General features: G+C 44.7%; 1 protein-coding gene across 1 annotated transcript in view; it reads left to right on the forward strand.

The window, feature by feature from the left end:
• The window catches only part of LOC126184253 (Down syndrome cell adhesion molecule-like protein Dscam2), a 162102-nt gene that overhangs the window by 62367 nt on the left and 74117 nt on the right, over nt 1–25618 (forward strand). Inside the window, exon 3 of the mRNA XM_049926622.1 lies at nt 4650–4808. Coding sequence (XP_049782579.1) covers nt 4650–4808 — 159 coding nt within the window. The remainder of the gene's footprint in view (nt 1–4649; nt 4809–25618) is intronic.

Genomic DNA, 25618 nt, shown 5'->3' on the forward strand with positions numbered 1-25618 from the left:
TACTTGGTTGAAACCTCTTTTAAACAACAGCTCTCAGCCTCAGGAGGCAGGTTAAACATGCGTTCATTTTTGCACTCTATGTCAGCGTTTGAAATTATGTCAGTACTCACCGAGGCTTCATGGTGACGGAATTCAACTTTCTCTCCTTGTTTCAGCAGTGTACTTTCCAGCAACACATGGTTAAAGAGTTTCACGAAAAAGCAGTGGAGCTCCGTGTTACAGTAAGCAGTGTGAACTTGATCTGATGTGATACTTGCGCGATCCAGTAGTGCACTGCTAATGAACGTGGTTGAACATTTCTTGTTGCCTTGTCGAATTCGAAACTGAGTACGCATTTCCTCAGAGACATTATTGATATCATCACGACTAATAAGCGACCGAAACCACTAATATGGAAGAACACAAAACACTATAACAGAAGGACAACGAGTAAACAACAAATGATTATAGAATACGGAGAAAACAAATATTATTCGTGGCTTGCGAACGCTAAGGAGGATTGGATGCACAGGGTGTTAATATTTAAACTTTGGCTAGTTGAGAGATCCCCCCCCCCCCCCCCCAGCAAAAGCTAGTGATCGTATGACAATGAAACTTAGTGGAAACATTAGTAAGTACATGCGAAAGAGAGCTAACGAATAAAGTGTGCTTCATCACTGCACAAAATGTTCCAAGGCCACATGTCGTCAACTTCAACCCTTGCAAGAAACGTAGAGCAAATTCTACGGGAATGTCTGCGTCACGTGGCAAAAGTTGGTGAGGAACGTGAAGTTTGTATGGGTATCATTTCACAATTGTTCGTAACACTTTGAGAACGGTGGACCATAGAACGTTCAGCTATCGTGCACAGCTCGTGCACTGCTTGAAGGTCGCACATTGCATCCAGCATTCTCAGCCATGTCAATAGTAACTTCAACAGTTTGTGGCGCAATCGGCCGTCGACCTCTCCAAGGAGAAATTCATAAACCGACAGTTAATTCGAACTTCCGAATCATGTTCTTCAACCCATGTGCGAAAAGAGGACCTCTCCGTATTCCTTTAAGGCGTCTATTCTCGCGAAGAGCAACTGCAGTACTGTTGTTATTTTGATAAAACTGTTTTATGAATAAAGCCCTGCTCCCCTTGTCCAGACCCATGTTGACTGTCTGCAACTGCAATGTACACTGATGTTTGTTTTTCAACCCTACGTCGTCGTATCGGTAACGGCGAATAACGGCAAGTCATTACACTAATGTCACTAATAACGCAAACCCGCAGTGCAAAGTCTGAACATCATTCTTATAAAGTTTAATAATAATTTGTTTAACAGTTTTCCCTCTACACTCGCTCAAGTAGCAAAAGTATACTTACAAACACCCTGTATAACACGTCCGATCTGTTTGTTGTCCCATGTAGAACTTACTACTAGACAGACTACCACGTCATAATTCGAACTGGTTCCCAGTGAAGGAGACCTACAGTTCAACATTGAATTCGAAATAAATTTCCTTTCGCGTAAATGTCCATGTCATTTAGAGATCAGTGCCAGGTTAAAATACAGAGTAAAACATCTGTGGTCCTAGCGGTATTTGCTTCTGTGACCTTTCAAGTTTCCAGGCAATTGCTTTATGGCTATATGATCAACCACAACTCGTACTATACTCAGCTTCGCTGCCCTCTGGCGTTGTTGCAGCTGTACCGCTAGATGGCAATGCCGTCGTCTTTACAGCGACGGCAGAGTTTAATTCCTCATAGTTCAGTCAATTTATACGAAATATTTATAACTTTATATACACGACATTCCTCGTGAGTCCTCTATCTATTAGTCAAAACCGAATCAAAATCCCTACAGTAATTCCTAAAATTATCTCGAACACATCGTCAGAAGCGAGCAGGGAACTTTAATTTATATACTAAGTGATGAGGAGATATGTAGAACATTCAAATCGCAGCACAAGAAATTAAACTTATCCTCCGGTCAAAACGCAACACAGCCCATGATCACGACTGCATCACCTGCTGCCAACTCAAAGAATGCCCCTCCTCCTCCTTCCTGACTGTCCTTGCCGATTTATAAAACGTCATCCCCTCCACCAGCTTCTATCCCGACCGGTGGAAGACTTCCCCGCGTCCTTTTGTTCCTCAAACCCAACAAACCCCCTTGCTCTGCCTCTTCCTATCGTCCCATATGCCTCACCTCTGTCTTCAGTAAGGTATTCGAATCCATCCTCTCCCATCGTATCCATCACCACCTTAATCAACACCACCTCCTCCCCCTTACCCAGCATGGCTTCCGACCCTCCTTCTCCGCTGAAGACCAACAACTCCTTAACCTCGTCCACCTTCTCTCCCTCCAACTTAACTCTCGTCGCTCCACCATTTTTGTTTCCTTCGACTTCCGAAATGCTTACTACCACATATGGCATCCTGGTCTCCTCTTTAAACTCCAAACCTTCGCCCTGTATATCAATTTTGTCCTGTTGGTCGCTTTCTTCCTCTCACGCCGCCCTTCCTATGTCACCTTCCAAGATACCAACTCCCATATCTTTTATCCCGCCGCCGGCGTCCTCCAAGGCTCCGTCCTCTCCCCTCTCCACTATCTCCTGTACACTTCCGATATGCCCAAGCCACCCCCACCTGTACACCTACTCTAACATGCTGATAACACTGCTTACCTGGCTCTCTATCCTACCCTTCAACAGTCCCAACACACCCTCCAAACCCACCTTGACCAGTTCACCACTTGTTGCAACCAGTGGGTCCTTCGTATGAACCCCTCCAAGACCCAAGCAATCATCATAGGCCGCACCACCCACTCCTTCCAGCTCCATAATTTCTACCAAACCATTTATGGTCATCCCATCCAGCTCACCCCCACCCTGAGATACCTTGGCCTTACCCTTGACCGTCACCTCTCCTGGACCCCTCATCTCCTAACCATCCAGCAGAAAGCCCATACCCGCCTCCACCTCTGCCTCCTGAAATTCCTGTCCTGCCGGATATGGGGATTGCATCATTCCACCATCCTCCACACCTACAACTCCCTCCTGTCCTATCCTCTGTTATGCCAGCATTGCCAAGATCTCCATCATCCCCCCCTTCACCTTGCCTTCTGTATCTGCCTTCTGTCCCCCACATGGTTCCTGCATGACCTCATCCCCTTCCCCACCACCTCCTTTCCCTCCAACATATTCACATCTTTTACACTGCCCGTAGGCTTGATCCCCCCCACCCCCTGGTGTCCTCTTTCCTTTCCACCCCCCATCCATTGCTGTGCCTCTATTGCTGAATTCCCCCCCCCCCGCTCTGTCCACCTCCACATACTCTGTACCCTTCATCAGGGCAGTTTCCAGCACCTTCCCCTCCCAGATGATGAACTTTGCCATGACATCTACCTTTCGTACCAACTGTAGCTTGGCCATGTCCCCCATCCCCAGGGCCCCCCTGTCTCCTCCCCTCCTTTCCCCAGAGTGGTCTTCCTCCCCCCCCCCCCCAGGTCTCTGTACCACCTCCTTGGCTGTTTACCTCTCCTGTCCTTCCCTCCCCACCCCCCTTTGTCGCGCCTCCACCCTATTTCCCCCTCTCTCCCATGCCCCTAGCACCACCACTTCCTCTCCTTTCTTCCATTCTCCCTCGTATCCCTAACTCTGGCAGATCCTCCCTGTTTGTTCTGTGCTACGTCAGTGTTGTGTTTGGTGTCGTTCTCCAGTGGCGTCAAGTGCTGTTCTTTTAATTGTGTGCTTGACTTAAGTACACAGTTTGGCTGCCTGTGATTGTTCTGTGGTACGCCATCCGTCACATGGCTGTTTTAATCATTCTGCAACTTTTATGCCCCAGCCGTACTTCACCTTGTCTTCTTTCAATCCTTACTGTGTGTGGTTTTTTTGTGTTAACTACTTTTTTAGATTTATATCGCCATTTTTGCAGTCACCCCCTTTTTTGTGCGCTCTCTTCCATAATGTTTCTCCTTTTTATATCTATGTTCCGGCATATTTTATCCTTTATGTTGTTTTAAGTGTCTTCCTGTCATGTATTTAATGTCTCTCAGCTGAAGAGCAGTGCCTATGCTGCTGCCAGCCTGCCCCAGATGGGGGATTGAAATACAATGAAGAAAAAAAAGAGATATGTAGAGAAGAGACAGATCTTTTAATACAGAAATGTCTACAAGCATGATCATTATCATGAAGAGAGAGATAACTGTCGTCATCAGCCTATTATGGGGCTTATTGATAATCAGTATTCACACCATGCAGTCTGTGTGATGTACAAATGTAGCTATCATCTTGAAACAATGTGGACTATGATTCATGAGACCAAGTAGATAAAGATGAAAACTCATCTTTATCCAATGGGGTACATGGATGGTAGTTCCTGTCATAATTTGCAATTGTAGCTTGTTCGCAATATTCAAATCAAAATCAAGAATTAAGAGTCATTGATAGTGACCTAGTGAATGTTAAATGCATTTGATGCAGTATTCATAGTGCATAATGTCTCAGGACTGTAATGTCGTATTCAACAATTTTAAAATATGGATGTAGAATGACCTACATCAGTATAGTCAATGAAAGACTCTTTTAAGTATGTAAATTTACCATTACTTGCGCAAATCTCAGAGAGCTGAGAAAAGGCATAAAATTTACTCACTACCAAAATGCATTTATTTTCAGGGAGATCTCTACCAGAAAACCATCGCCAACAAATCTTTCCTAATGGAACCCTAATAATTAAGGATATTCAGAAGCAAGCTGATGAGGGAGGATATGTCTGTATTGCAACAAATCCCGATGGTCACACTTCCAGAAGCAAGTTAAATATTCAAGTTCTTGGTAAGAAATATTTTGTTTAAGTACTTCAGTAACGCTCTTGCATTTGCGGTAGAATTCTCTCTCAAGAAATTTTTAATTATAACTAACTGTGTGTCAGCATATTTTGTATTCATAAACTTAAAGATATTACGGCACATTATGAAGGCACTGGCCGTGAATCTCCAGAGGAGGCGTATTCATTTATTCATAACTACATTCAGAATAATATCTCACCAGTGAAAGAAGTTTAAATTTCTTCAGACAACTGTGAAGGTCAAATTAAAATCATCCAGTTATGCAACTTTCGCTTGCACTGACTCACTTGGGGATGTTTCATAAAATCGTGCACTGTTTCTCCCAACGATGTCATTCATTTCTTCCGTATGATCGTGACTTTGGTAGTGAAACGCAAAGTCAAAAGATCAGACAGAGTGTATGTGCCAGAACATTATAATGCCATAATCAATCTGGCAAGCACAAACAACAAATTCGCTGTGATCGGAGTCACTTCTAATGGTTTTCTTAATCTTAAAGACTGGTCGACACAATTTACCACCGGAGGATCTGCTGCTCAACACCCGCACTTCGGATAAAAAGTAAAGATAATTACCGAATCTGCCTACTCAAACGATAAACCTGGATTTTTGAGTGCTATAGTTTACATCGTCAATGATGCTGCTGAGTACATACACTGATATCCAGAATTAAAGCAACAAATGGCAATTTACCCGTCCTGTGCCTATTTCTCGATATGATCATACAAACTGTCGACAGATGTCCGTACAATCGTATTCTGCACGGAAGATGGCGTTTCGGAGAACAGAAAGCCACGCCAACAATTACCTCAGGGCACCTATCAAGCGGGTAGTGTTTGCCGGGTTATCCCACAGCCACAATTGCTGTGTATACACAGACGGTGCAGTATGTCACAGAGAAGACGCATACCAGGGTCTATGCGATGGAGAGCCGTAGGAAGAATGGAAACAGAACAGTCGCAAACTCATGTGACCCAATAGCTTCACGTGTATCGTTCTGTTGTTTTTCGGATGTGGCGACAGTTTATAGAGACTGAAACTGTATGCTGAAGACCACGGCAGGGTCGACCATGTGCGACATCAGAAAGAGAGGACAGTTATCTGGCTGTAAGGGCCCGAAGGTACCTCCTTAGTACTGCGCAGCAATTGGCATCTGACCTCGCAGCATCCACTGGACGCGTTGTATAGTGGAAACGATCTAGAGAAGGCTTCGACAGAGTGGCCTTTATTGTCGGAGACCTGCTGTATGTGTGCCTCTGACGCGTCTTCACAGAAGGGAACGTCTGGAATGGAGTCATCAACATGCCACCTGGACACTTGAACAGTGGGCCAACGTTCTTTTCACAGATGAGTCCCGAATTGGTCTGGAGAGCGATTCTTGACAGATTTGCATCTGAACATGACTTCAAGACCCGAACATTGTGAAAAGAGACTGATATCGAGGAGGATCAGTAATGATGTGGTCAGGCATTTTGTTGACCACTCGAACATCTCTTTATGAAATTGTTTGGGTGAATCGGGAAGGTTTAACTGCTGTTAGGTATCGCGACGAGGTCTTGGGACCTCATGTATGGTTGTTGCGAGGTGCTTTCCGCCCAGACTTCGTATTGATGGACCATAACGCTCGACACCATAGAGAACGAGTGGTTGATGTTTTCTTGGAAACGGAAGATACAGCACGCGTGGCGTGGTCTGCTCACTCTCCCGATTTGAATCCCATAGCGCCTGTCTGGGATGCTCTAGGGAGACGGGTTGCATCATATCAACATCCACCGACCACTCTCCAAGACTTTCGAGCAGCTCTGCAGGAAGAATGGGCATTATTACCGCAACATGAGATTGATGACGTTATTCACAGCATGCTCCGTCCTTGTCAGCACTGTACTGCTGCCAGAGGCGGTCACGTCCCATAGTGAACACATTAACCAGTTGTCGCAATGTGTGTACGAATCTGTTAAGTTGGGAAAAACGAAGAACATTTTCGTCTACTGTATGTTGCAGTTGTTTACGGTCTGTATTCTTTACGTTGTTTCTGCTTTGCTGTCACTTGTTTATAATGTTTTGTGACAAAATAAACGCAACCTTGCAGAATTTCCGTTTGTGCTTTAATTTTGGACACCAGTGTATTTTCTTTGCAAAAACCGGGCACTGGATGCCTAAAAGGGCATATAGTGGGAAAACTCCACGACATTCAAAAAGTGTAGCAGTGCATTCCAACAGATGACAGTTCCCTCTATATAGATATACCGAATTGTCCAGCTTGTGACAAGGAATGTGCTGAGGATTACGTATAAGAAAATTACGTTGTATTTAATCAGTGGTCTACCATTAACATTGGAGGCTCACTTTGAAAAATGTATCATAATACTGAAATAACTCTTTGTTAAGTTGAAGCAATAGTTACTCAAAGCAAGTCTGCCTTGTTTCTTTAATATTAAGCTGTTTCATATCAAAGTGATTTTGGTTAAACTGGATTTAACTGTTTATTGGTTTACATAAATATATTATCTCATATTCCATTTTATTGTATTGAATAGTTTAATTTCTCTGGAATGCAGCAACATAGATTCTACTTTATATTCAATGCCTTACATATTCTTTTAGTACTAGATATAGATTTATAAGCTGAAAAATAGTGTGAAATTTAGGGTATATCACTTGCATAATTTCTATTGTTGTTGAGGTGACAAAAGTCATGGGTTAGCGATATGCACATGTACAGATGGCGGTAGTATCGTGTACACAAGACATAAAAGGGCGGTGCATTGGTGGAACTGTCATTTGTACTCAGGTGATTTATGTGAAAAGGCTTCAGACGTGATTATGGCGGCAGGACTGGAATTAACAGACTGAACGCAGAATGTTAGTCGTTAGTTAATTCAATATTCCAAGATCGACAGTGTCCAGAGTGTGCCGAGAATACAAAATTTCAGACATTACCTGTCACCACGGACAACGCAGTGGCCGACATCCTTCACTTAACAACCGACAACAGCCGCGTTTGAGTACAGTTGTCAGTGCTAACAGACAAGCAGTACTGCGTGAAATAACAGCAGAAATCAAAGTGGGACGTACGACGCTTGTATCCGTTACGACAGTGCGGCGCAATTTGGTGTTAATAGGCTATGGCAGCAGACGACCAACGCGAGTGCGTTTGTTAACAGCATGATATAGCCTGCAGCGCCTGTCCTGGGCTCGTGATCATATCAGTTCGACCCTACACAACTGGTCAGATGAGTCGCGATTTCAGCTCTTTAGGACTGATGGCAAGGTTCGAGAGTGGCACAGACCCACGAAGCCATGGACCCAAGTCGTCATCAAGACAGTGTGCATGGTGGTGGTGGCCCCACGATGGTGTGTGCCGTGTTTATATGGACTATACTGGGTCCTCTAGTCCAAATGAAGCGGACATTGACTCGAAATGGTTATGTTCGGCTACTTGGAGACCATTTTCAGCCATTCATGGACGTCATGTTCCCGAACATGTCACCGGACCACAACTGTTTGCAGTTGATTTGTGAACATTGTGGGCAATTCGAGCGAATGATTTGGCCACCCAGATAGCCCGACATGAATCCCATCGAACATTTATAGGACATAATTGAGAGGTCAGTTCGCGCAGAAAATCCTGCACCGGCAACACTTCAGCAATTATGGACTGCTGTAGAGGTCCCACGGCTCAGAATTTGGGCAGGGGGCTTCTTACGAGTTGTTAAGCCCATGCCACTTCGAGTTACTGCAGTACGCCGGGCAAAGAGCTCCGACACGATATTAGGAGGTAGCCCACGGCTTCTGTCACCTCAGTGTAGTTTAGAGCTTTCCAGTAATACTTCCTGAAAACACATGTGTTTCGGTACATTCCTATTACATATGCAACACTTCATTACTAAAAGGGGACAAGTCAGGGTTTGAATAAAGAACATTCTGGACATTTTTTTGATATGTAGGTCTTCAAAAATGCACAATTAAACTTCTTAAACACTGATCCAAACCTGGGAAAAAGGCTAAAACTAATTTATTATTGTAAGTGAAAACAAGTTTTTTATGCTATCTCCAAATTTACATTTTTTGATTTACCCTGTTTCTGCAGTGATCGATTCAATTATATTCTTAAAGTCTGTCATGTTCAAACATCTAGTCGCTCAACAAAATAATTGTGGTACATAATTTTTCACTTTGCAGAGACTGAACGTCTTCCTATTTTATTTCATCATAATGTGGTAAATAACTGCAGATGTTTTAATGCTACGAATTACTAGTAGAATCTGTAAACTATAGTATATTTATATTTGTAAATGACAGATACGTAACTGGAAATGGCTCAGCAGTAATAGCCAGTGTAAAGCTGGTGTGTCAGGTTCCTAGCTGAAGGGGCTCTTCACTACGGTCAGCCGTCTTCAGGGTGCTGCCTCTGGGTGCAGCGGTGGCAGAGAGTAGGCCCGTCACATGGGATACCTCGGTGCCGCTTGTTTCACCAACAGACTCTGCTGCCGAGGCACCTTCCAGTGTCATCGACGCTGTGGACCCAAGCTCATCCCAAGAGAGTGGTGGATGGTAATCGGTTCGCATCCCTCTAGGCGGTGCGCCGATGTGGAAGATGGTCATCTAATCTTGCCCATTCATCCAGTGAGAGGGCAAGTGGCCGTTCCTTCAGCAGGGTTCTAGCAGGCACACGTTAGAAGGCGACAGCTAATTATCGGGAGCTCCAATATTCGGTGCGTTATGAAGCCTCTTAGGGTAATAGTGTTCAGGGGCCGAAAGGAAATCAATATGCAGTTGGTATTTCTGCCGAGAGGTCTCGTCTGACAGGAGGAGTAGGGCTTTCGTGCGTACAGGGTGCAGCCATCCCTAAGTTGTGGTTCACGTAGGCATCAATGACGCCTGTCGCTTGGGTTCCGAGGGCGTCTACTTCATACAGGCAGCCAGCGGAAGTGGTGAAGGCTGCTGGCCTCGTGGGTGGGTTCGAAACAGAGTTGACAGTTTGCATCATTGTTCCCAGATTTGATGGGGATCCTTTGGTTTGCAGAATTCATTGATTCCATGACGGCCTTGGCTTCAGAATTCTGGACCTGCGTTACTGGGTGGAGAATTGTAGGACTCCTCTTGATAGGCCAGGAGTGGAGTACTTATGGACTTATGGAGTGCATGTGAATGTTTTTTAGGCTAGGCTGTAGTTTGAGATACTCTGATGAATACTCGCCAATCGACACGTAAATAGGTAATCAGTCCGCTTTCAGAGTAAAGACAATTCGACCGTCAAAATGGCATCAGTAAACTATCTAAGATTCCGTAACAAAGTTCCTGAATTTACCATCCTCCAGCACTGAAATTATTCTCGGTACTAAGAGCAGGCCAAAACCCGAAGTAGAAAGCTCTGAGTCATAGAATTTACATCGGAAAGACAGGTGAGACGCCGTAGGAGGGGGAGTGTACATTACAGTTCACAAAAATATTGTCTCTACTGACGTCGACGTTTAGTGGCCAGTGAGGTTATCTGGATGCGTATAACAGATCTAGGTGAAATCAAGTTAACTGCTGATGTTTTTACCGGCCACCCGGTTCCGCTATGACAGTTTTACAGACATCCAAAGAAATTCCACGGTCAGCAGCGCGGAAATACCTAGATCACGCAATATTAACTGAGACGACTTTAACCTACTGAGACGTCTATGGGTTCATTGCAGGGGGTAGGGACAAAAAAATCTTGCGAAGTACTTTTTAACATGTTTTCCGAAAACTGTTCTGAGCAGCTATTTCGACAGCCCACGCGCAATGAAAATATTTGAGACCGTGTAGCTAAAAACAGGTCTGACCTTATCAACGGTGTCAGTATAGAAACAAGGGTTATTGAGCAAGAAGTCGTCATAGCAACGGTGGTTACTAAAATTAATAAATCTATCAAAAAGTCTAGGAGAGTGTTTGTACTAGAATGAGCAGATAGCAGTTGTAGGCATCAAACTTAGTCAACGAATGGACATCATTTAGTCCCAGCATTATGGACGTACAGGAATTATGGGCAAACTTTAAACGAACCGTAAATCAAGCTCTGGAGATGTATGTGTCGAGGCAAGTAAGTGGTTGAAGGAAGCAAAAGACCCAGCTTGGATTAGCAACAAAATTCGGAAATTGTTGTGGAGGGAAAGACTGTTGCACTGTCGGTTCAAAAGAGGACGATCAAATGATGACAGGCAAAAATTAATAGAAACTGGTGCGTCTGTGAAAAGATAGATGAGCGAGGCATACAACTACCATAGTCATACCTTTCCACGAGGTATTGCCTAGAAAATACCTAAGCGGGTCGAAGGTTTGCATCTAGTCACTCCTTGACCAATCTGGTGCGGCAGCGGAAGATATCAGAAGGAAACCTGAAGCGTTATATTTCGCGTTCAAGAAATCGTTCAAGCAGGTGAATAGTACAAACATACTGTCGCTTGATTATCTCACAGACTCCCGTGTAGAGGACATAGTAACAGGCATCCCTGGCATAGAGAAACAACTGAAACAGTTGAAAATAAATAAGTCGCCGGGCCCGGCTGGAACCATAGTTCGGTTTTATAGACTATTATACAGCATTGGACTCTTGCTTAGCTTGCGTTTATCGCGTATCTCCCGTCCAGCAAAAAGTACCAATCGACTGGAGAAACGCTCAGGTCACTCCGTTATAATAAGGGTAAGGAAACTTTTTCAACGGTTTACTGCAAAATTACTGAACAAAAAACCGAATGTAACAAATTCCGTTGGCACGGAAGAGGTCCTGTCCACAAACCATCACTCGAACGAAACTCAGCTTGCCCTTTTCTCACATGATATCCTGTGAACCATGGATGGAGTGCAACAGATGAATTCCATGTTTCTAGATTTCCGAAAAGCGTTTGGCCCAGTGACCCATTGTAGACTGTTAACGAAGGTGCGACCATACGGAAAGGTTCCCAGATATGTTAGTGGCTTGAAGACTTCTCAAGTATCAGAACCGGTATGTTATCCACGACGGGGTGGGTTCATCAAAGACAAGGATGTCGTCATTAGTGCCCCAGGGAAGTCTGATACGACCCTTGTTATTATCAGTTTACATAAATGATCTGACGGACAGGGTGAGCAGCAAACTGCAGCTGTTTGCTGATAATACTATTTTGTAGGGCAAGGTGTCGTCGTTGAATGGCTGTAGGAGGATACGAGATGACACACAAAATTTGTAGTTGGTGTGATGAATGGCAGCGAGCTTTAAATGTAGAAAAATACAAGTTAATGGTGCCGAGTAGGAAAAATAATCCCGTAATGTTCGAAAACAGCATTAGCAGTGCGCTGCTTGTCACAGTCACGTCGATTAAATATCTAGGCGCAACATTGCAAGGCGATATAAATTATAAGGATTGTTGTAGAGAGGCGAACGGTCGACTTCGGTTTATTGGGAGAATTGTAGGGAAGTGTAGTTCATCAGTAAACGATATCGTGTATACGACACTAGTGCGACCCATTCTTGAGTGCTGCTCGAGTTTTTGGATCGCATCAGATCGGATTAAAGGAAGACTTCAGAGACTGACTGCTAGATTTGTTACCGGTAGGTTAAATCAACAAGCAAGTATTACGGAAATGCTTACGGAACTCAACTGGGAATCCCTAGAGGGTGGGCGACGTTCTTTTCGAGGAACATTGCTGAGAAAATTTAGGGAACGGGCATTTGTAGCTGACTATATGACGATTCTACTGCCGTCGACGTACATTTCGCACAAGTAACTCAAAGGTTGGATAAGAGAAATTTTTACTCGTATGAAGGTATGCAGACAGTCGTTTTTCCTTCGCTCTGTTTTCGAGTGGTATAAGAAATGAAATGACTAGTAGTTGTACAAGGTAACCTTTGTACTTTGGGAGTATGTATGTAGATATACAGGGTTGTCCATTGATCGTGACTGGGCCAAATATCTCACGAAATAAGCGTCAAACGAAAAAACTATAAAGAACGAAACTTATCTAGCTTGAAGGGAGAAACCAGATGGTGCTATGGTTGGCCCGTTAGATGGCGCTGCCATAGGTCAAACGGATATCAACTGCGTTTTTTCCAATAGGAACCCCCATTTTTTTTATTATTCGTGTAGTACGTAAAGAAATATGAATGTTTTAGTTAGACCACTTTTTTCACTTTGTGATAGATGGCGCTGTAATAGTCACAAACACATGGCTCACAATTTTAGACGAACAGTTGGTAACAGGTAGGTTTTTTTAAATTGAAATACAGAACGTAGGTACGTTTGAACATTTTATTTCGGTTGTTTCAATGTGATACATGTACCTTTGTGAACTTATCATTTCTGAGAACGCATGCTGTTACAGCGTGATTACCTGTAAATATCACATTAACTCAATAAATGCTCAAAAGATGTCCGTCAACCTCAATGCATTTGGCAATACGTGTAACGACATTCCTCTCAACAGCGAGTAGTTCGCCTTCCGTAATGTTCGCACATGCATTGACAATGCGCTGACGCATGTTGTCCGGCGTTGTCGGTGGATCACGATAGCAAATGTCCTTCAACATTCCCCACAGAAAGAAATCCGGGAACGTCAGATCCGGTGAACGTGCGGGCCATGGTATGGTGCTTCGACGATCATTCCACCTGTCATGAAATATGCTATTTAATACAGCTTCAACCGCACGCGAACTATGTGCCGGACATCCATCATGTTGGAAGTACATCGCCATTCTGTCATACAGTGAAACATCTTGTAGTAACATCGGTAGAACATTACGTAGGAAATAAACATACATTGCACCATTTAGATTGCCATCGATAAAATGGGGGCCAATTATCCATCCTCCCATAATGCCGCACCATACATTAACCCGCCAAGGTCGCTGATGTTCCACCTGTCGCAGCCATCGTGGATTTTCCATAGCCCAATAGTGCATATTATGCCGGTTTACGTTACCCCTGTTGGTGAATGACGCTTCGTCGCTAAATAGAACGCGTGCAAAAAATCTGTCATCGTCGCGTAATTTCTCTTGTGCCCAGTGGCAGAAGTGTACACGACGTTCAAAGTCGTCGCCATGCAATTCCTGGTGCATATATATGTTACGGGTGAAATCGATGTTGATGTAGCATTCTTAACACCGACGTTTTTGAGATTCCCGATTCTCGCGCAATTTGTCTGCTACTGATGTGCGGATTATCCGCGACAGCACCTAAAACACCTACTTGGGCATCATCATTTGTTGCAGGTCGTGGCTGAGGTTTCACATGTGGCTGAACACTTCCTGTCTCCTTAAATAACGTAACTATCCGGCGAACGGTCCGGACACTTGGATGATGTTGTCCAGGATACCGAGCAGTATATATAGCACACGCCCGTTGGGCATTTTGATCACAATAGCCATACATCAGCACGATATCGACCTTCTCCGCAATTGGTAAACTGTCCATGTTAACACGGGTAATGTATCACGGAGCAAATACCGTCCGCACTGGCGGAATGTTGCGTGATACCACGTACTTATACGTTTGCGACTATTAGAGTGGCATCTATCACAAAGCGAAAAAAGTGGTCCAACTTAAACATTCATATTTCTTTACGTACTATACGAATATGTAATAAAAAGGGGGGGGGGGTCCTATTTAAAAAAAAACACAGTTGATATCCGTTTGACCTATGGCAGCACCATCCGGCGGGCCAACCATAGCGTCATCTGGTTTCCCCCTTCAAGCTAGTCGAGTTTTGTTCTTTGTTGTTTTTTCGTTTGATGCTTATTTCGTGAGATATTTGGCCCGGTCACTGTCAATTGACCACCCTGTCGATGTAGATATGCATATAGGTGTGGATGTATATAACCATCCATGATAAAACTATTCCACGTCGTGTGCAAGAAGTATAAGTCAGGCGAAATATCCTCATACTTGTGCAGGAATTTAATAATTTCTGTGGCATAGAAAGCACTTACTGACAGGTGTAACTATTACCGAACTATCAGCTTCAGAAGTGATCGTTGCAAAATATTAACACAAGTTATTTACTGACGAATGGAGAAACGGGTAGAAGCCGACCTCGGGGAGCGTCAGTATGGGTCCCAGAGAAATACTGAAGCATGCGACGCTATGCTGGTTCTTCCACTCACCTTAGAATATAGGTTAAGGACAGAAAACCTACGTTTGTAGTATTTGAGGCTTGGAGAAATCTTTTGATCATGTGTACTGGAACACGCTCTTTGAAATTCTGAAGACAGTAGAGGTAAAACACATGGAGCGAAAGGCTATTTACAGCCTGTACAGAAACCAGACGCCCGTTACAAAAGGCGAGGGACATGAAAGGAAAGCAGTGCTTGTGAAGGAAGTGAGATACGGTTGTAGCCTATCCGCCATGTAATGTAATCTGTACCCTGAGAAAGCAGTAAAGGAAACAAAGGAAAATTGGTTGAAGGAGTTAACGTTCATGGAGAAGAAATGAAAGCTTTGAGATTTGCCGATGACACTGTAATTCTGTCAGTGGTAGCAAGGGACTTGAAGGAACAGTGGAACTTCCGACAGAATCTTGAAAGGAGGATATAACATGAACATTAACAAAAGCAAGAGAAGAGTAATGGTATGTAGTTGAATTAATTAAGGCTATGATGAGAGCATTAGATTAGGTAACGGTACACTAAAAGTAGTAAATGAATTTTGCTATTTGGGAAGTAAAATAATTAATGACGACCGAAGTAGAGATGACATGAAATGTAGACTGGCAATGGGAAGAAAAGCATACCTTAAAGAAGATATTTTTTAACATCGAACATAGATTTAAGTGTAAGAAGTCTCTTCTGGAGGTATTTGTCCAGAGTGTAGCGTTTTATGGGAGTGAAACATGGCTACATACGACAGCATCAACAGAAATCAGTTGTTTCAGGCCTTACAGGAGATGGGCATACATGGAAATCTCCTGAGAATGGTTCAAATGATTATGTCTGCCGTAAGAAGCTCCATTCGAGTTCGAGGAAATTACTCAGACCCACTGAAACTTTTTAAAAAAAGTGGGTTACGTCAGGGAGGTGCATTAGCATGCTTATTATTTAATATAACACTCGAGAAGGTAATTAGGGAAGACTAGGAGCACCATCTTCTACAAGTCAATGCAGGTTTTAGCATATGCAGATGACGTAGACATCATAGCAAGGACAGCACCAGCACTGACAGAAGCTTTTGCAGCCTTAAGTCAAGCAAGTAAGAAGAGGTGTCTTATGATAAATGAAAATAAAACTAGATACATGGCTTGTGGGAAAGCATATCAACTCAATACGCAGTCAACTTTCATTGAAAGGGTTGATAGCTTCAAGTGTCTTGGTTCCACAGTCACTTGCTTTAATGACATCTCAACTGAAATTAAGGTTAAGCTGGTATCAGCAAATAAGGCATATTTTGCGTTGAGTAATTTATTCCTGTCAAGACTCCTCAGCCGCCCAACAAAATCCACTATTTATAAAACCCTTGTTAGACCAGTTCTCACTTATGCTTCGGAAACATGGCCCTTGACGGAAACCGATGCAAGGCTGCTCGACGGATTTGAATGTTTTGAGGAGGATAATTAGCCCTGTGTATGACAAAGAACAAAGCAGGAAAGGTACAACGCAGAATTGTACACTATATATTCCGATGCTCCTATAACAAAAATTATACGATCAAGAAGGATAAGATGGGCAAGTCATGTGGCAAGAATGGAAGAGTCTGAGGTGATGAACGAGACTCTTTTTGGTAATCCAGGAGGACAAAGGGGGCGAGTCGACCTCGAGGAAGGTGGCTCGATGGAGTGGAAGAAGGCCTACGGAAGCTCGGATGCAAAAACTGAGGAGGGCAGCATGTGGCCGTGATGAATGGCGGAAGCTCGTCCGGATGGTCAAGGTTCATTTGGGACTGTAGCGCCAGAGAAGAAGAAGAAGAAGAAGAAGAAGAAGAAGGTACTTGGATGATAAACACCTTACAACAGCAGAGAGGAGAAGCTTTTGAAAATCACATCCACAACAAGAAAGATGACTACATCTACAATATAGCATGGCCTTGTTCTTCAGTCTGTAATATCTGCTGTGCCGTGTAAAGCTCAGTGTCGAAGGAGTAAGTCATCATGGTTCTTTTTTGTCTACAAACCATAAACTATAGCAGAGATTCCGTTGTGCAGCAAGAGCAAGGACTGCCCTCGTGGAATTTGGGACGGATGACGTTAACGTACGCTGCTTACCATCCATATTCGTGTTGTGCTGCGTATCTGCGTGACATGGTACTAGGTCGTGCCATTTCTGCAGTTCAATGATGGCTGTACGAGGAAGCGACAGAAAACAGATTGAGGACGCTATTTCAGCACTGCTCTCTTATCCATACTGACTGTATAATAGCGAAGAAATCGCCGCCACATCGAGGAATCGCCATAATTCTCCGTGAACTGCGTGACAAAAAAATAATTTAGGTATATAGTGATTGCTATAGTAACAGTATTTCCCATCACAACAAGCTATGTTAGATCTACAGCGTAGTAAAGTCCCATGGTATTTGGACGCAGGGACAATATTAGGGACTTATTTCTAGGGCCAAAATAGTTAAAAAAATATTTTACTCTGCTTTAGACTAATATATCAGAAATACAAAAACTATGTTATTAAAAAGTGATATAATGTACAGTAAATGAGTCAACAATACACACAACTCAAGAACATGTAACAACAGGTGAACTTAAAGTAAATACTAACTTAAAAGGTCAGTGAATGGTAAACCATTCAAAAATATGTAATATCATATTCAAAATCATAGTAAAAAATCACAATATTTTCAAAAGTAACAATGCACATTACATAGAGGAAAGAGAAAAATTAATATAATTTCCCAGCAGTACTTACAGTGTTAAAACGGCACTTTCAAGGCATTATGCAACATGGTGCAAGAATCTGTCTGTATACAGTAACTGTCAGACAATAGTGAAAAGCACATATCAACAAAATTTCACGACTACCCAAGAGGCGAAAAGTGGGAATGCAGTTAAATTATCAACGACGCTATATGCGGCAAAGTCCTTCGAGAGGTGAAGCAAGAACTACGATTCTGCCACGCAGATGAAAATGTTGGCAACGTCGATGTTGAACTTGCTGGACTGGGACTGCGGACTATACGCATATTCGGCCGACCCTTCGAACTGCCAGCATCAGACGTCGTGGTGGCGCTCCGCTTTATGGTACAGTACAAGAACATGTGGCAGAAATGTGGACCCAGTTTAAGACGTATCCAGTCCTTAATGGAGTACGCCAGATGCGCATTGAACACAGACGACACATACCGTCATACCTCCAAATAGGAGGCTGTTAGAACATATTTATATTCAGCCAACATAAAATGTTCTGAGTGCCTCCAAAGTCGGATCATACTACTCCCACTGCAGGACGTTGCACCCTCACTGGCGCTGACGATGCTCCGAGTAATTGATGCAGTGGTGCTGATGACGCCTCCGTCTGTCCAAACGGAACAGACCGACGTCGCAGTACGGGAACTACCCACTGCGGACCAACGCCTGGCCGATCAATGAGCCTGGCCAGTGGCGGAACGCCGTACAACGCCACTGATACCACCAAACACTGCAGGCACTACCGACAGCTGGATGGCAATCGATACATTTATCATACCAACAGAAGCCTTTGTGCCAGCGAGGCGTGAGTCAGTGCCATCGTTCGGCACGGAAGGTAACACACGAAAGCAGCGTTCTCCAAAACGCCGAAAATGACGCCGCAGGACCGTGTCGGAATACGGCAGCTCCCACTCACAGGAGGAAGAAGAACGGATCCTACAGGACGCCATCCTTGAGGCTGATAGCATTGCTACTGACTCCACTCGTGCAGACCGGACGGCGGGGCTGCCGGAGTCCGTCTGCCAGTCCTCTGTGGCGAACAGTGATCAGCAGGAAGGTTCCAGTGCAGGCTGCAAAGCCGCACGTTCCCTTCCTGTCAACCGTCACGACCTTATGGAACCTGAACAGACTTCCACGACAACGCCGTTGTCTGAGGGCGTCGAGACCAGGTAGGGCCCCGATATTAGGCCCACTACGGTTTGAACAACACCGGGAGGGCCGCGGTCGGAGGAGTGCAACGGCATTCGCGATATCCGCTTCTCTCCACCATCACCGTGGATAACCCTGCCCATCCACTGCACCGCCGGGCTTACCGCTTAGCCTCGATGAATATCAACATGGTGAACTGTCCTGCAAACATCCAACCCCAAGAGAAACAATAGAAGCCACAGGAGTCAATTTTGCATTCCTGCAAGAACACACACCGAAACGTTTATGGTTACACAACATACGTGACGCCTGGTCATCCCACAGACATCTGCGTGGTGAATTTAGTGTGTGATGGTATCGAAGCCACCGACATCACGTATCATCCATCCCCACAAGAAATAATGGTCGCAGCAATCGACACCCGATTCATTAATGTTTACACACAGGTGGACGTCATCAAACTTCGTGACCGGGCCAGATTCTACTCCCCCTCCCTTCTTTTCCTAAGATGGTATGAACATGGTGCCTTCACTGGTGATATTAATTACGTCCTTCATCCCAAGGACCAAATCTCACACGACACGCCTTCTCCAGAACTGGGCGTAATGATTCACGATCTTCACTTGTTCGACACGTGGGAAAAGAAGCACAGCGACAGCTCTGGACACACGTATCTTACCAGTCATTCAGAGAGCCGACGGGGTCATATATATGTGTCACAACGTCTTGCTCAGGGAGTGGTGACCGCAGAACGATGGCCTCTAGCCTTATCTGAACACAGTGGCTATATCCGCACGATGCGTCTCTACCCTCAACAAGTCTGGCATAGTAACGGCCTTTGGGAGATGAAGGTAACACACTTCCAGAACCCAGACTGCCGACGGCAAGTCACCGCAACGTGGGCCCACTGTGAACGACGTCACTTCCGATTCCACTCCACTTTGGCATGATGGCTCCTCTGCGCCAAACCGGATATGTGCAGGGCACTAATGCAGTTTGGCAAGGACATGGCTGCATGACACTGACAGACCTTGAACATCTATTATGTGGTGCTCAGAGCCCTCGACACACTACCGCCATCGCTGTATTGATAACAAGAACAACTCCGAATCAAGGCTCACATACTATTGTTGAAGAGGCAGCGTAGTCCGCTCGACTCAACGGCCACAGAGTTACCCACCATGCACCACGTTGTGGCGGACATGCGCCGACACCGCCGACAGTTAATCACACTCCCTGCGACACGAGATGGTCTCTCCTGATTTACCCAAGCAACCATAGTCAGAGCCCTGGAGAATCATTTTCGTCGTCTTTACCAGGAACGAACCACAGGCAAGGAGCCCACTGCAGGAGCGTTACAACAGGTGACACAAACTATCGACATGGAAACAGCGACGGTCTTAATGGAGGCAGTCTGGTCTGAGGAGGTGGAGACCCCTTGGACAAAGGTACAGTCAGTAAGTCCACAGGGCCAAACTGATTACCACTCGAGTTTAACCCGACCTTCCGTGACATCATGATACTCTGCTGCGTTGCAGTGTTCTGAGAACTCACGTCCCTGGACTGCACAGTACCACCTACCTTAGTTGAAGGACTTCTCATATCTGTACACTACCCAATTGGAGGGCAGTCGGTCAATGACTATCGGCCACTTACAATACTGAATGCCAACTCCAAGATCTTGGCCAGTCTCTTGGCATGCCACATTAAGAAGACTTTATCAATGACCCTTGCTCCAGAAGAGACATCGCATGGGGGAGATGCCAACATACAAATGGTCGCCAGTGACTGCAAGGACGTAATAGCAATCACTTTGGCATGCCGCCTGAGAGCATCGACTGTCTCCATCGATTTTAATTGGGCCTTCGATATAACTTCCTCCTACAGGTGACGGACGGTATGGGATTTCACCTCAGGGTCATAGACACCCTGCAGCACCTTTTGGCAGCAGCCAGCTCTCAGATCCAGGTCAATGGATGGACAGTGGGCCCAATATCCATAAAGAGGTCTCTACGGCAAGATTGCCTCCTTTCTGCATACTTTTATGCAGTCGTACTCGAGCCACTCCTCTGGGGTCTCAACCACTGGCTATCTGGCATCACCACATGGGACATCACTTTACGCTACAGGGCGTATGCTGACGACTTGCTACTGCTGGTTCGTTCCACCGATAAAGTCTGCAGCGTACTAAACTGGATTGTCAATATGGACAGTCTGCAGGCAGCCTTCCGAACATCAACACGCTGGCAGGGCTGGATATTGGGCAGGGTCTTGGGCCAGATGGTGTCGCCCCCTCCCTCCTCTTATTGGACTGATATATTTGGGAGCAACATTTATAAAGGATGCGCGGGGAACGGCTGCGGAAAACTGTCGATGGTTACTACAGATTGTACATGTGATGATGCTCCAAGACCCTGCTCTGGGACTTGAAAAAGCTGCAACGTGTGGAATACCTGAAACCCTACGTGGAGTCAAAACTCATTAACGTGGCACAGGTCCTTCCCCTATTGGCAGTGATTGGTTGCAGACTTCAGGCGGCCTTTAGTTATTTCCTATCCACAGGTCAAGTGTTTAAAGTAAACTGTGACACTTCCACACTGCCCCTACGCGATGGATGCCTGGAACTGTTTAACGTCTGGTCACTGGCAGCTGTTCTTAGCACGAGCAACATGTGCAAACGGTAGATCAGTCAACACACGACCCTCACGGATTGTCGATTAGAGTTCTTGTCGCCGGTCTCTCACTTACGAGTGGTCTCGATGATGAACAATACGGCACAGCTCTTCCATGTATCGACATTCATTGTAGAATACAACTGTGTGACCTCGGATCTCCCCACAACACGCCTACGAAGGCCAGAGATTTTTTACACCTCCCTTCTGCTGGCAGCTCCGCGTAACGTGGTATAAATCAAGTACCCAGCTGTCAGTTGACCACGAGCGTAAAAAACGATACACAGATTTATTCTGCCGTCGACCGTGGCCGCGACGTGGTATCAAGTCTCCAACAAAAAATATGGAATGAGACACTGACTCCACGTTATCAAATTAACGAACTCCCCACTTCGCCTTGACTATTGACTCCTGGACACTGATTAACGTCACTTCACGTGCGTTTGGCGACTGACACAGAGGTCTTAATTTGTTACTTCTTGTTCACATAATCCGATTGAACCTCAGACCCTCCTGTGTCCAGATAACTGTTACTTTCCCCTGATAAAATATCATGTGCTTACATAGTTGAAGGGAATGACCGTCGATTACATCGTCGGCGAAAGAAAGAAAGTGGAGCTTGATTACTGGAGGTACCTGCAAAACGCTCACAACGATCTTGAATGCACACCGCGGTACAGCACACACTTTGCAAAATTTATGAACTGTTTTCGTAAACCCGCCTTCTACAGTGAAGAGCCAAAGAAACTGGTATACCTGTCTAATATCGTGTAGCGCCCCCGCGAGCACGAAGAAGTTCCACAACACGACATGGCATGGACTCGACTAATGACTGAAGTAGTGCTGGAGGGAACTGACACCATGAATCCTGCAGGGGTGTTCATAAATCCGTAAGAGTACGAAGGGGTGAGAACAGCGCGTTGAAAGGGATCCCAGATATGCTCAGTAATGTTCATGTCTGGGGAGTTTGGTGGCCAGTGGAAGTGTTTAAACTTAGAAGAGTGTTCCTGGAGTCACTCTGTAGCAATTGTGGGCGTTTGGGGTGTCGCATTGTCTGGCTAGAATTTCCCAAGCCCATCGGAATTCCCAGTGGACATAAATGGATGCAGGTGATCAGACAGGATGCTTACGTACTGTCAGCGTCATACCTATCCCATATCACTCCAACTGTACACGCCCCACACCAGATTGAACAGTCCCCTGCTGACATGCAGGGTCCAAGGATTCGTGAGATTGTGCACGTCCATCCGCTCGATACAATTTGAAACGAGACTCGTCCGACCAGGCAACTTGATCCAGTCATCAACAGTCCAATGTCGGTTTTGAAGGGTCCAGACGAGACGTGAAGCTTTGTGTTGTGCAATCAAAGGTATGCGAGTGGGCCTTCGGCTCCGAAAGCCGGTACTGATGATGTTTCGTTGAATGGTTCGCACGCTGACACTTGTTGATGGCGCAGCCTTGAAATCTGCAGCAATTTGCGTAAAGGTTGCACTTCTGTCACGGTGAACGAGTCTCTTCAGTCGTCGTCGGTCCCGTTCTTGCAAGATCTTTTTCCTCCCGAAGCGATATCGGAGATTTGATGTTTTACTGGATTCCTGATATTCATGGTACACTCTTGAACAGGTCGTATGGGAAAATCCCCACTTCATCGCTACCTCGGAGATGCTCTATCCCATCGCTCGTGCGCCTACTGTAACACCACGTTCAAAGTCACAAAGTCACTTAAATCTTGATAACCTACCATTGTAACAGCAGTAACCGATCTAACAACTCCGTCAGATACTTGTTGTGTTATATAGGCGTTGCCGACTGCAGCACCGTATTCTGCCTGTTTACGTATCTCTGTATTTGAAAACGCATGCCTAGACCAGTTTCCTTGGCGCTTCAGTGTAGTTAGGGAGTGCCAGGCTCAGTGTGATGTTCCGCATAGCATCACATCGAAGACAGAATGACCTGCATTGTAAGCAGTGAGGAAGAAAATAGACTGTCTGATTCATGGAAAGCTGCATCCAATGAGACATTAGCAAAGCAGCATGAGACTGTCGTATGTATTTTATACGACATTGTTGTAAAAGAAAACGCCAATGACAGTGGACAAGAAAACTCCAGTTGCATCATTACTTAAAGAAAGAGTCTTTTAGGTGAAGCAGCACATGTCATGTATAAGGCTGTTTTAGTTTATCCTTTAAATCACATGTTTTATAACATTCCGTTTTGTGGAATTTTCGCTTGTATACATTTACTAATTATAATCATGAATTAAAAAATAAGTAAATAATAAAAATATATACAACTGTGGAGTCTGTCGCCTTGGGAAAGTTTTAGGGAATAGTTAGGGCCAACGCCTGAAGAAGGGTAGTTCATTTTTTTTTATGATAGAGTATACTTGGCGGTGCCAAGTAGCAGTGGATTTGATTTTAGTTTCATTTTCTTTGGAGATTAAACTTCGACAGATAAGGAGATAGGCGCATGAAAAGAAAGTGATAATCGGGGCATCATCTGAATGCAACGTCTCGCGTTCGAAACCGCACGTAGCCTAAATTTTTATAGCGCCTTTCGTCCAAATGCACAAGTCTTTAGTGTAATGGTAGCACAGCTACACTGTAATTCACTTTCTGATTCAACGATAAAAACAGTTCAGTCCAAGAACGTTTTTGTGAAAGATTTCGTGGCAGACTGTCTGCCTCTGAACGCCGTATGCGTCAGAGTTCTCTGGGGCAGCAGCTACCGCGGCGGGGCTGCACTGACTCGCACTTTGTCGAAAGCGTCAGGTACCGCTCATAGTTTTGGAGAGTATAAAATGCTTTACTATTGTTGAGTGATGATCTATAAAAAATATCTACGATTTGTATTTTACGCTCCATAACAAAGGAGGCAGACGACCTATTTTTATACGATCCGTATTGCATTACACTAATATGCAAGACATGAATAAGGCTCAAACCTAATTTTATAGTTTGTGATGCAGTCTGACTAGCTTAAAGTTTTATATCTTGTTTATTTCCCTTTTAAAAGTAATTTTTCGTCCAAGATTTTCGTTAGAAATTCATGTGTTTTCGTCAAGGCACAGTCAGTAGCTGTGCTATAATGAGTTTTACTGTCGTGGTTTGATTTCTTGTGGTAAGTGCTGTGATGACCTATGGGAATACTCTGCAATGGATGCTCCATAGCAACGCAGGTATACTGCACATTTTGAGGTCCACTTACGGATTCATGGAAAATTGAACGCTGACAGAAAGTGCTGTTTAAGGTATTCGGTTACATTTAAACCAACAAAATTGCCCACTTCTGAAGCTACACATAGTGGAAAATGACGCTAACATCAAATTCGAATAATTGTCGGTTGGTTAGAAGTTCCTTAGATACGTTTAGTTCCTTTGATACGTTTATGTTGTGAAGAAGCTTGGCATTCTCAAAGCAGACATCTACGACCATTTACACAGCATACTGAATCGAGCTTGTGAGAAAACTTAATGTGTAAAGGTTTTCTTCAGATTTTGTTAAAGTATTTCTTGTAGCGGGTTCCAGCTGCCTTAAATAAAACGGAAAATAATAATCAAGCGTGCATTTGTCTGTACCCCAATTAGAACTGATAACTCACGCCGGCCTTGTATTGCAAGACATGTGTTGAACCACTGAGATAAGGATGCGCTCTCTCATCGGACGATTCAGCACCATATGCAACCAAAATGGCTCTGAGCACTATGCGACTTAATTTATGAGGTCATCAGTCCCCTAGAACTTAGAACTACTTAAACCTAACTAACCTAAGGACATCACACACATCCATGCCCGAGGCAGGATTCGAACCTGCGACCGTAGCGGTCGCGCGGTTCCAGACTGTAGCGCCTAGAACCGCTCCACTCCGGCCGGCCTACACATATTACCAATGATGTTTCCAGTTCTTACCTGTGCTAGGGATAGCTATGAAGCGAAATATTTATCACGGTCATGTCATCTGGGCGCTTAGCGAGCACGTTTGGTTTTTATGCAGCGTAATCTCCTGAACTTTCTAACGTCGCACATTAACCGTGGCAAAACATACAGCATTCTGCTTCTCCACATTTTCTTCGCTCGGGGACTGTGTGCTGTGTTGCCCCTATCATCGTTTCATAATCATCGACCCGCA

The sequence above is a fragment of the Schistocerca cancellata genome, chromosome 4, assembly GCF_023864275.1.
Source record: "Schistocerca cancellata isolate TAMUIC-IGC-003103 chromosome 4, iqSchCanc2.1, whole genome shotgun sequence".
Taxonomy (NCBI): domain Eukaryota; kingdom Metazoa; phylum Arthropoda; class Insecta; order Orthoptera; family Acrididae; genus Schistocerca; species Schistocerca cancellata.